This window comes from Galleria mellonella, unplaced genomic scaffold, assembly GCF_026898425.1.
Source record: "Galleria mellonella isolate WM207_F2 unplaced genomic scaffold, CSIRO_AGI_GalMel_v1 utg146, whole genome shotgun sequence".
Taxonomy (NCBI): Eukaryota; Metazoa; Arthropoda; class Insecta; order Lepidoptera; family Pyralidae; genus Galleria; species Galleria mellonella.
The window spans coordinates 6,374,167-6,387,613 of record NW_026441999.1 but is presented as its reverse complement, the minus strand read 5'-3'; the positions used below and the strand labels follow the sequence as shown (position 1 = coordinate 6,387,613).

General features: G+C 48.7%; 1 protein-coding gene across 1 annotated transcript in view; it reads right to left on the bottom strand.

The window, feature by feature from the left end:
* LOC113522209 (neutral alpha-glucosidase AB) overlaps positions 1-13,447 on the bottom strand; it is a 42,917-nt gene that overhangs the window by 13,008 nt on the left and 16,462 nt on the right. The window contains exons 7-10 of the mRNA XM_052891850.1: positions 3,262-3,399; positions 2,139-2,247; positions 782-921; positions 117-304 (exon numbers count right to left, since the gene is read on the bottom strand). Coding sequence (XP_052747810.1) covers positions 117-304; positions 782-921; positions 2,139-2,247; positions 3,262-3,399 — 575 coding nt within the window. The remainder of the gene's footprint in view (positions 1-116; positions 305-781; positions 922-2,138; positions 2,248-3,261; positions 3,400-13,447) is intronic.

Genomic DNA, 13,447 nt, shown 5'->3' with positions numbered 1-13,447 from the left:
GGTGGTTCAGGACCGTTCTTTATGGCAATCTATGGGGATGACCTATGTCTAGTGATCAGTTGTTCACTGATCATCACTAATCATGGCTGATATGATGATGATGATGATGATTGTACCTTCGTAATCCTTCCCGTCTTTATCCTTCACGTAGTACCCATTGTCGGTGGCGTCCTCGTGGTAAAAGTAGCCAGGCTCGCGCTTGATGTGGGGATCTATGATGACGATCAGCTTGCGGCCCTTGGCGGTGAGGTTCGCGACCATCTCCGACGGGTGACGGAACTTCTCGGCGTCCCATGTGAAGTACCTATCGACATAATATTAAGCTGCTCTCGTGGTTTTGTGTTTTAAAGGAAAACCTATGCCGCGTCTTCACTCGCGTATATAAGGTGTCTTATGGTTTAAATTAGAAAATAACCATAAGTAAATTTAAAACGAGGGCTTGGTGATCTTTTTTCTTTAATAGATGTTAATAGAATGGAAACCCTGCCTGAGTTATCGATATACACTGGCGGGGTGCCATCACTAGTGCCCTGCTAGTGTATGTTATTATGGGTGACGAAGATAAGAGGTGAGATGATAGGTGAGGATGAAGTAGGCCAGTTGGTCTATGGAGACGAATTCAACAAATGTTCTTCAGGGTGAACACCATGGAGTTTGACCTGATAGAGAAGTAGTATTGTTAGTAATAGGGCTGCAGACCCCATTTTTAACAATATCCCCCTCCCCCGCCCCCTTACCGAAATGGCTTTATTTCGTTGTTCTTAGTGTAGTAAGAACTTACATCTTGCGATCTGTGTACTCGATGTCGAGCCAGATGGCGTCTGCGGGAATGTCGTGTATGTCGAAATTGTCATCCACACTCCTCACATCCCCCTCGTCCACGTAGTTCCATCGCGACTGGTGGTAGGCCAGCGAGAAACGCTGCAACAAACAATTGACTTACTACAAATATACTTTATTAAGCATAGAATGGTTTTTATACTACGAAAGGTGGCAAACATGCGTACAGCCCATCTGACGGTAAACAGTCTTTAGCCTATGGAGCCCTGCACTAATAGAGGCGTCACGTGCGCGTTTGCCGACCCTGTAGAAACCTTAATAAATCCTTTTTGAAAAACCCCACACTGTAATCTCTAGCGAAAACCGGCAGGCAGCACATTCCGCAGCTTAAGCGTTCGCGGGAGAAAACTTTTCTGTAACCGCACTACATACGACCATATTATAACATATGACGATGAAATACCTGTCGATGTTAACATTGTTATGAAATGAACGCATCTGTAATGTAAAACATTAGAGAACGCATTTGTAGTCTATGCTTTTGCTAAAAACGTCATTATGTCAAGCCACGTAACAGACATGTTATTGATGATGACAGGTGCTGTCTGTAGAAACTGTGATGAGAAAAACTACTCTCTGCACTACTAATAAATAAAAGGTAGAAAATGCCTTATGGCATGTACAACTTATCACTTGTGTGTATAAATATAAATAAAGAAAAACATAAAAACGGCAATTTTTTTTCCCCTATACAAACTGTCCCTAGCTGTCTTTCCAAACATTGACAGAACGACATCTATCGGATCGGCTAGTTTATAATATCAATACCAAGACTCACCGGATATTAATGGATTTTTTTTTTATAAAATACCGCCCACATACTTGCTGATAATGTAGCATACTATGGGTGATTTTTTTAAATCTAATGAATGAATAAAATCCTTATTATTGTCCTTAAGATTAGATAAGTATTTTTTTAATTTATCTATTAAAAACAAAAATCTTTCTATTTTATAATATTAGTTTAGGCAAGTCCTACGTATTTTGGGAGGAAAGAGATTGTTAGTGGGGTCAAATAGTCCCATTACTAGCAATATACTCTGTCAGGTACTCTGTAGCACGTCTGTAGTGAGTGTAGTGAGTGTCTGTAGGTCTCCACGTAGTTTCTCCTAGAAACCATCGTGGTTTAATTCTAGTTGAATTCGTCAAGATGGGCTAATTACATCCTGACCTGCTTACATTCTCATCTATCATCTTCCACTGGTGCCCCGCCAGAGTATACCGATAGCGCAGGCGGGGTTACCATTTGATCATCACCCATTAAAAAAAAACTCCTAAGTATTTAGACACGTGCTTACCGGCGGCAAAGGTGCGACCCCAGTAAGGGCCGTGTACTGCCGGAACACGTCGGCTGGCGTATCACCCAGCATCACAAACACATCGATTATACCCGATTCGCTCATAAATCTGCAATGTAACATTATATTTTAGTAAATAAACATTTGGGTGGGATATGGCGTGAATTTACTGGGTACAGAGGAATAACACCTGAGTCCTTAGGAATGGCAACACATATGGGGTATCATGGGCAAAACAGTATACTCTGTTATGTCCATGGTACTGCTCATGTCTATAGGCGACGGCTACCACTTTCCATCAGGTGGGCCATCAGCTTGTTTGCCATTCTAAGTTATATATATAAAAAAAAAACACCGTGTGGTTCCGACATAGAACAAGCCACTTCTTCCTTTCCCGTGGGTATCATAATAGGCGACTAAGGGAACTTAATGATCGAGGACTGGGCATCAGCGACCGTCTTAAAATACCATCAAAGCCTATGTTGTCAATCCGCATGCCAAGCATGGTAACTATTGGCAAAATCCCTCAATAGGAGGCAGCCTATGTTCAGCAGTGGACAGATAACAGCTAATATGATGATTTTTTTAAAATGATTCTACTGTCTATTTGAAGAAAATAACAACAGCTGTGAAGAACAAATAAGAAATTAAAGTGTTGCTTTTTTCAAACAAAAGTTGACTTTACAATTATAAATTTGTGTCTATAAAGAGTAGCAAAAAGCACAAGAGTTATTTAAATTATTAATATAATCTTAAGACATTACATTATTACAGCCATAATATAAAGGGGTGCAGAAATGTAAGACAATACCATAATAGTACGTTACTGCAGCGGCAACCAACTGAAACATTAATGGACGAACGTACAAGTGTGGGTCGAGGCGTAGCCGAGGCACACATACGTGAGTCCATCAATGCCTAGTTGTGGCCAAGGCTTGTATAGTACTTTTCTCAAACAATGCGCGGAAATCAAAAACACAATTTTACTTTTTAAGTTCAATGATGAATAACGAACAATAATATTTTTTTTCTCAATCGTTATCCCAAATTATCCCAATTTTTATTAAGTTTGCTGATCCATACGGGTACTGAATTTGAAATTTTAGACAAATACTCCACTAACCGTGCATCGACTCGGCGCTTTTGTCCACCAGTGACCAGGTTGACCAGGGACGAGACCACTGTGCTATCCGCGTAGTTGACCACATCCACCCACGTTTCGGCAGAGTTGTGCCAGAACACGCCCACTGTGTGTTTGGTTCTGTGAAAATATTAATGTAATTAGATATAATACATCAAAATTACCAACTACTCGCTCCAGCTACGTACATATTTTTATTTATTATTTGGAATGAAATAAAATGTATTGCGATAAATGTGCTAAGTGTAGGTAATATTACACATTTTGTGTAACCTTTAACATTCAGCCAGCTCGGCGTGCTACATTTTTATATGTATTATTAACAATCAACTATTAATTACAAGTTACTAAAGCCACATTGTATTGTATTGTACATCAACAAGTTGATCGATGTTTGAAATTGATATATATTAATACATTATTACATGTATTATATCACCATATTTAGTAATAATAGAATTTCCATCGTGCCTCCGATCGAACAATTTATAATTACTCCTCTCCATCCAAAGGTTGCCTGGAAGAGATCGCTCTTAGCGATAAGGTCGCCCATTGTTTTCTCATTGTGATTATTTCTTGTAATTGTTTATATTTATAATAGGTTTACTATTGTAATCTTTTGGAGGAAACAATAAAGAGTATCCATCTATCTATATTTATTTACTCTTTATTGCACCACTTGAAGAATAATACAAAACAATATGAAATGAAATTAATTCATTTTGCTAGAATGCTGGTAATTTTAGATTATAGAGGTTTATATTTCCCGTGTACATTCTGCCTCTATGTCGGCGTGTAGATTTTTAACAATATAAGAAATTTATATATTTATTATGATATATATATATATATATATATATATATATATATATATATATATATATATATATATATATATATATATATATATATACGAGGTTTGTCCGGAAAGTACGTATAAAAGTTTTTTAAAAATTTTATTTTACAATTATTCAGGTAAATCAATTTTATCCCCTTCAAAGTACTCCCCCTGTGACATAATGCACTTGTGCCAACGCCGTTTCCACTGTGAGAAGGCTCCTTGAAAGTCCTCTGGTTGTAGGTTTCTCAGCTGCCCCGTCGTAGCTTTTTTTATCTCATTTATGTCCCCCAAATGCCGCCCCCGAAGTACCAATTTGGTTTTTGGGAACAAGAAGAAGTCACACGGGGCCAAATCCGGCGAATAGGGGGGTGTTCGGTCACCGTAATGGAATTTTTACTCAAAAACTCACGGACAACAAGAGAGGTGTGGGCAGGGGCATTGTCGTGGTGAAGAATCCAACGCCCCTCTCGCGCCAATTCTGGACGAACTCGTGCCACACGAGCTTTGAGGCGTCTGAGCACATCGACGTAGAATTTTCCATCAACTGTCTGGCCTGGAGGGACGAATTCTTGATGGACAATCCCCCGAACATCGAAAAAAACAATCAACATTGTCTTGACATTTGAGCGGGATTTTCTTGATTTTTTTGTTCGTGGTTCCCCGGATGTCTTCCACTCTTTGCTTTCACGGCCATTCTTGCCGAGTTTCGAGAGAAACTTGATTACGACGCGCTGCTCTTCAACGGAAGCGGGCTCCATGCCGACGGGGTTTCGTTAAGAGGTAACTTCACAGATGGCGTGACAAGCCAGTTCGCACCGCACGGCGGTCAGACCAGAACTGAAGCATTGTTAGGGACATAAGGAAGGGGTCCTGCGCTTACCTGGCCTCCCCACTCCTCTTTCTCGCATTCCAGAACACTTTTATACGAACTTTCCGGACAGACCTCGTATATATATATATGATTTATATTATAATTTATATATTCCACATTATATTTCCTTTCCTTAGTCATACAATTCATTATTATTATTTATTACAGTAAACGGAAAATAAAAGCATGTACAATAGTTATAAATAATATGTTATAATAAAAATATTTTAATAAACTGTGATATTAATTAGTGTATAAGAACAGAAGCATCAATGGTATCTGGCATTTGGACATAATATTATAGAATAATATAATTCGAATTCCTACAGGAATAAATTGCTGAAGCACTTTGTACAACAATCTTATGAACATTAACTCTAATTGTCATAATATATATTTTTTTAATATTTTTTTTAATTTAATTTACTCATAATCTTATTTTCTGATTTTGCTCACAACTTAGATTACATGTTTATTTTTGTTATTTACTTAAATTTCTTACACTGTATAATTACGTTAAAGTAAATGCTGTGAATACCTATAATAGGCATGTGCATTAATATTGTATTGTATTTAATGTTGTTATACCTATATTGTTCGCGACATTATTTGTATATGTGTAATTATAGCGATATTTATAGCAATGTTTATAGTTAGTTGTTAAGTTTCTAGTTTAATCGTTTTTTGTATTCTGTTATTTTATATAGATTTACATAGATTTAAGATACCTATAGCGTAAGTTAAATAAAGTATTCCTTTGTGTGTTGTCATTATTACCTACAAATAGAAATAGAAATTGTAACAATAAATAGAATTAAGAAATTGTAAATTGCAATACATAAATAAACGCTATAGAGTACCGATCTGAAGAGACACGCGTCTCGTTCATTCTCGCCCCGTCCCGCTCGCGCAGATTCGCTAACGCGAGTTGGAAACGTTATCGTGCGAGCGGGCGGGTATAAAGATAGGCCGCCTCCCGTCAAGCGGCACACTGAGGCCGCGCCGACCAAGACACAGGCTTCGGCAAAAACAACCCGTCCGCTTGCGGTCGCCGCCCCCACTAAATACGAAGCCGCCACACAAAAGGCCGCATCAAGCGCGGCGCCACAACACGAAAGTGTCAAGGGGAAGATGGCGAAGCAGCCACTGGAATCCAGCACCTCCAACAACAACCACTTGATGAGGGCGATGATTAACATCTTGATGGAGGTGCTAGTCGCGGTACAAACCGGCGCAGACCCCTTGCCGGTAATAACCGCGGGCCTGGTGAAACTATCGCAGCTAGCATGATAAGAATAGTTCACTGGAACGCGGACGGGATCCGCAAGAAGCTGCCCCTACTGAAACTGATGCTCGTGGAGTATAAAGTCGACGTGTGTCTCATCTCGGAGACGATGCTAGGGGCCGCCGACGCACTCCACATACCGGGATACCATGCATACCGCAAGGACGAGCTTACGGACGACCGAAGGGTGTATCGCGGGTTGGCTGTCCTAGTAAGGAGGAACATCGTCCACCAGCCGCTCCCACAGGTGCAACTTGGATCGATGTACGCACTTGGGATCGAGCTGTGCAACAATAGAAATCCCATCCGTGTGTTTGCAGTATACAAACCGCCGACAACGAAACTTGCAACGGCCGACGTCGAGGCCCTTTTCAAGGAGCCGCTGCCGACCATCGCCGCAGAAGATTGGAACTGTAAACACACGGCTTGGAACTCCAACATAATCAGCGCCGAAGGCAGAAAACTCCTGGGGATAGTAGAGAAACTAAACATCGCTGTGCATGGTCCAGAGGTACCTACACACTATCCCCACGACGCCGCAAGAATACCCGACGTGCTCGACATAGCCCTCTACAAGGGACTGGACAGCCAACTAACTGACGCAGGAAGTCCTCTTGGAGGACGTCCAATCCGACCACCTTCCCGTGTGCATGGATATCCTGATGACCCCGGTGCTCCTGACGCCGCAGGCCCCGCGCCGCCGGACGGATTGGGGGAAATTCACGGACTTCATGCAGGACAACACGCCAACGAGGGCAATTTTAACCTCCGCCGACGTCGAACAGCTTGCGGGAGACCTGTCAGTCTCCATACAGGCCGCCATGCAAAACGCATCTCAGCCGGGAAAGGTAGCGAAAACAACTAATACCATCCCGGCTGCAATAAAGAGGAAGCTCGCCGTTAAGCGCCGATTGCGCAGAGACTGGCAGGCTACCAGATGCCCCACCACCAAAACGAGGTTAAACAAGCTTGCAGAAGAAATAAAGCGTGACGTCGAGTCCCATAGAAAGGAGAGTTGGGAAAGATACGTAGAGGAAGCCGGTGACGACTGGAACAGCATTCATCGCCTGTGTCGCCGGCTAACAAATTCCCACCCCCCAGTCCGACCCCTACTGGCGAACGACGGAACACCGAGGTACCGCGCAGTAGACCGAGCGGAGATTCACGCGGATCACCTAGAGCGCCAGTTCCAGCTCAATCCATCCTCAAATAGTGATCATGTTGCACGGATAGACAACTTCGTGAAGGAGTACCTATCATCGCCACTATCACCTCACGAAGATCCGATTGTCTTTACACCGGGACAAGTGCAGCGTGAAATCAGAAAGACGAAGCCTCGGAAAGCCCCCGGCAGCGACAACATCCCAAATACGGCGCTGCGTCACCTGCCGCCGCGCACTATAGCGGCACTGACGCGCCTGTACAATGGAATAGTACGCACAGGGCATTTCCCAGACCACTGGAAGATAGGCAAAGTCATCACGCTGCCTAAGCCCGGTAAGAACGTACTGAAACCGGAATCGTACCGGCCAGTGACGTTACTGCAACACATGTCAAAGGTGTTTGAGAAACTCCTCCTCAAACATCTACAACCACACTTAAAACCACGCCTGGAGCAGTTTGGATTTAGAGCGGAACACTCCACGACACTGCAACTGACCAGAGTCCTGCACGTCATAACGAGCGCCCACAATAAGCACGAGCACGTTATTGCAGTGTTACTGGACATGGAGAAAGCCTTCGACCGCGTGTGGCACAACGGTCTACTGTATAAAATGGCCACTCAGACCGATACACCAAGAAGGTTGGTCCGAATAGTGGCCTCATTCCTCCACTCAAGACGCTTCATGGTGACGGTGGAACAAACCTGTTCGGGAGAGCGACCCATCCGCGCGGGTGTACCACAGGGAAGCTGCCTATCGCCTGCGCTCTACGCGCTGTTCACCGACGACATTCCCACTACCCCCGAGTCTCTCCTCGCGCTGTACGCCGACGACGCCGCCTTCATAGTGACATCCATCAGCAAGAAGCACGCAGCGCTGAAAATGCAGCGGCAACTCGACACCCTACCAAAGTGGCTGGACGACTGGAGATTGTCGGTGAATGTGCGCAAAACGCAGGCGATCTACTTCGGACAACGTCACTGCCCTCCCAAATTGCACCTGCGCGACTCCCCGATCGAGTGGTCTACCACCGTCACCTACCTGGGGGTGAACATCGACCGGCGTCTAAGTTTCAACACCCACATCAAGGGGGTCTGCAACAAGACCAGGGTGGCCAGGCACCTCCTTCGCCCAGCGTTGACAGGAAGACTCCCTCTCCAAATAAAGACGGCCATTTACAAAACCTACATCCGACCGCGACTTACGTACGCAGCGCCGGCATGGTATGTCTACGCGTCTGCGTCGAATAAGAAGAAACTCAGCGCGCAACAACACCTTACACTGCGCACCATCGCCGGCGCGCATAAATACGTAAGGAACGCCACCTTGGAGAGGGACCTAAAGATCCCTCCGCTGAACGAATTCATCGGCAGCCTCGCAACGAAGATGTTCGCGCGTGCGGACGCATCGGGCTGGGACCACCTAAAGGGAATAGCGCCCCTGCACGCTTAGGCCTGGACCACAAGCCCTACGCACGCGAACTAATAGCTCGCGTGCAAGAAAACCCAGAGGAAGACGCCATGGACACATGAAGACCCCTCCCCCCTCTGATGAGGGTTGAAAATGCCGTCCCGATCATTCAAACGCTGGCAGTTTGCTGGGCCGCCCCCCACGGGGTCTCACCCGGCAGGCGAAGACCGCGCAGAGTGAACGGGGCGGCACGTTAAGAACCAGGTTCACCCCAACGACCCGCTCATATTAATGAGCGGCGGATAGAGACCACCTGAGAGGGGTAAAAAACCCCGGACAGGTTTCCCCGGCTCCCCCTAGGGGAGAGCATGAGAAGAAGACGGACTTTGACTTCGAGCGGCATTCGCTTCCGGGCAGCGACGCACTACACTCGAGAAGAAATAGGACAAGAAGAAAAAATACTCTCTTCAGACGGTACCGGAGGCTTCAGAATAGTAATCGCTGTGTTTCACTCCAGCCTGAACCAACGCCCCTACAGTCCACGCTCACCGAACGGCAGTCCACACCGTTCATCGTGGTCCTTCGAGAAGCCGGATTGCTGGAGGAACACCGTTGGTACATCAAGAAGCCGGATCGCTGGAGGAAGACCATTCTGAAGCCGGATCGCTGAAATGCCGACTACGAGAAACATGAAGTCGTCGCAACAAAAAGTCGCCGTCACCGAAGCCACAACGTCCGCCGCCACCACGTCGACTACGGCCGCCGGAACGCTGTCCGTCGCTGCCACGCCGTCCGTTGCTGCCACCACGTCGTCTGCGGCTGTCAGAACGTCATCTGTCGCTGCCACGTCGTCTACCGCCGCCACCACATCGACTACGAATACGTCCGGCGATACGACGACCACAGGAGCCACGGAGACTACCGAAGCCACAGGAACGACAGAGGAGACAGCAAGGAAGAAGGAACCGAAGCACGGCACGGCACGCACGGTTCGCACCACGGCCTCGCAGAAGAAGAAGGCTCTGGCCAAGGCACGGGAGGAGCTACTTCGAAAGGAGGTGGAATTGGCCGCTGCACGTGTCGCCGCCCTGGAAGCCGAATCAGAGGACGACGAGGAAGTAGAAGACGACGACGCTACCGTCAGAAGAGAACGAACGTCGGATTGGGTTCATCGAAGCACGCTGGCACTCACGATGGAGCCGCATGTACCAGAGATAGAAGAAGTCACCGGCAAGCGTCAGGGGTTCGTCCCATCGAGACCCGTTGAAGAGGATTCGAGAGCGCCGCCGCCACAGCCGAGCAGCGACGCACTTCACCGGGACCACGCACGCCACGTTGATCCACATGCCGCCATTCCTACGATAGCAGCAGCGATGCAGTCGATGAAGAAAGAAGAACCGGTGCTGAAGGTGGGCATCGATTGCAATGAGTTTGCGATCGCCATGCAGATGGCCGCTCGCAACATACTGCCCTCCACAGCGTCAAGAGTCACCGAGTTGCCAGTCTTCAATGGATCGTCGAGCGAGTGGTTACCATGGAAGATGGCCTATGAAGAGAGCGCAAGTCAACTCACAGAACAAGAGAACCTAGCAAGACTGCGCAGAAGTTTGAAGGGGGCCGCAAAGGACGCGGCACGCTCCCTATTCGTCGGGTCTACGACCGCAGAAGAAGTGATGAAGATGTTAGCCGCGAGGTTCGGCCGCCCTGGAGCACTCGTCACAGCCGAACTGAACAAACTCCGCGCGCTACCACGACTCTCAGACAACGCAAGAGACGTCTGCCTCTTCGCAAGCAAGGTGCAGAACGTCGTCGCCACGATACGAGCGCTGAACAAGAGCCACTACCTCTACAACGAAGAAATAGTGAGAAACGTCACAGAGAAGATGCCGTCGGTACTACGCTTCAAGTACTACGATTTCGCCAACGACCAACCGGAGGGACAACTGGACCTCATAACACTCTCTCAGTTCCTGCAAAGGACCGCCGCACAATATGGAAACTTCGCCCCCGCCGAGGAGATACCGTCCGAAGACCGGCGGGAGTCCGCTCCTAGGAAGACGGCGAAGACATACACGACGCAGGAGAAACCCGCTACACCACCGTGCCCGATGTGTCGACGAGAGGGACACGCTCCATCGGACTGCAAGACGATGAAGGAAGCAGACACATCGGCGAGATGGGAGTTAGCGAAGACTCATAGGCTGTGTTTCCGCTGCCTCAAAGTAAGAAGATTTCGCCACGCCTGCAAGAGCAAGAGATGTGGAGTGGATGAGTGCACGCAGACTCATCACCCTCTGCTGCACACCACGCGACAACAGCCGGAGAATGAAGTGACAACACACGTCGTCGAGGACAAGTCCGCCGCAGTCACCGCATCGGCAAGGGAAAACGACAAGATCGCGTTCCTGAAGATCCTGCCGATACGAGTCACCGGTCCCACGGGAACGTGCGACACCTACGCGCTACTGGACGACGGGTCGACTTGCACCATCATCGAGACGACGGTGGCGGAGCGAATCGGTGCTACGGGTCCCCCCGCACCATTCTACATGGAAGGTGTGGCCGGGGCACGGATCAACGCAGCTCAATCGACGCGTGTTCACTTCAAGATCCGCGGGCGGAATTCACAAGAATACACAGTGGGGGCACGGACGATGGACAGACTGCAGTTATCACCGCAGTCGGTACCGCGCAGCGTCATCAAGGGCTGTCCACATCTACAAGACATAGAGAGGGAACTGGTCTATGAAGAGGGCAAACCGACGGTACTGTTGGGACAAGACAACTGGCACCTACTGCTGGCCCACGAAGTCAGAAGAGGATCCGACACGCAGCCGGTCGCATCACTCACCGACCTGGGATGGGTACTGCACGGTACGAGTCGCGGCAGGACAAGACAGCAGGTGCACAGAATCAGCCACATAGTGACGACACATGAAGAGGAACAATCGATGGAAGAAATGATGAAGCAACATTTCGCGCTCGAATCGCTGGGGATCGCACCGAAGAGGTCTTACAATGAAGAAGAACGTCGCGCCCTACGCATCTTAGAGGAGAAAACTCGTCCGTTACCGGCGGGAGGATACGAGACGGGGTTACTATGGAAGAAGGACGACCCTGTGCCGCCGGACAACTACGAATCGGCAATGCGACGTCTCCAACTGGTCGAAAGGAAACTCGACAAGAATGAAGAAATTAAGAAGAGGTATGAACAGCAAATGGACACGCTACTCAAGAACGGGTATGCTGAAGTCGCCCCGCCACGGAGTTCCCAACGGGTGTGGTACCTGCCACACTTCGCCGTCATCAACCCGCAGAAACCGGGGAAACTGCGGATCGTGCACGACGCAGCAGCCAAGACGAAGGGCATCAGTTTGAACGACATGCTGCTGCCGGGCCCCGACTTACTTCAATCGCTACCGGGGGTCCTCATGCGGTTCCGGCAACGACGGGTGGCAGTCACGGCGGACATAAAGGACATGTTCATGCGGGTCACCATACGGGAAGAAGATAGGGACATGCAACGATTCCTGTGGCGAGGAGATCGACGAGAGGGTCCACCTGTGGAATATAGGATGAAGAGTGTCATATTCGGCGCAACATCGTCACCGTGTACAGCGATCTACGTCAAGAACAAGAACGCAGAACAGTACAAGGAAGAGTTCCCGGAGGCAGCAACGGCGGTGGTCATGAACCACTACGTCGACGACTACCTCGCCAGCTTCGACACGGAAGAGCAAGCCGTACGCGTCTCAAGACAGGTCGCACAGATCCACGGTCGAGCCAACTACTATCTCCAACGGTGGGCGTCGAACTCGCATCAAGTGCGCGCCGCGTTCTCCGACACCGGCGGGGACAGCGTGGTACAACTCGACGCGGAGAAGATACTGGGGATGGTATGGCGACCTTCTGAAGACACCTTAGGCTTCAACTTCAACGGACACAAGCTTCCGCCACAGATAGCTAGCGGGGAACAGACGCCGACGAAGAGGGAAGCGCTACGAGCAATCATGTCGCTGTTCGATCCACTGGGCCTCGCCACTCCCATCACCATACAGGCGAAGAAGATATTGCAGGAGACGTGGCGTACCGGTATCGACTGGGACACCGAGCTGCAACCACGGGAAGCGGACGCCTGGCGGAGCTGGATGGACCACGTGCGACGGCTGTCCGCGCTGGAGGTGCCGCGGTGCTACCCGGAGGTAGCCACGGCCGATACAGCGGAGCTGCACATTCGTCGACGCCAGCTCGGACGCGTACGCCTGTGCCGTGTACTGGCGGGCCGTAAGCGCGACCGGCGAGGTCCACGTGTCGCTGATCGCGGCAAAGGGACGAGTGGCCCCACTCAGCAAGGTGACCACGATACCGCGACTGGAGCTGCAAGCGGCCGTCCTCGGGTGTCGCCTATCGCGCACGGCAGTCGAAGAACACGACCTGAAGCCCGCTCGCCGAGTATACTGGTCGGACTCACGCACCGTGCTCGCATGGCTACGCACCGGTCCTCGCGCATACAAGCCGTTCGTCGCGCATAGAGTCGCCGAGATCGTCGAAGAAACGAAGACGAACGAGTGGAGATGGATACCGACGCGGCACAACGT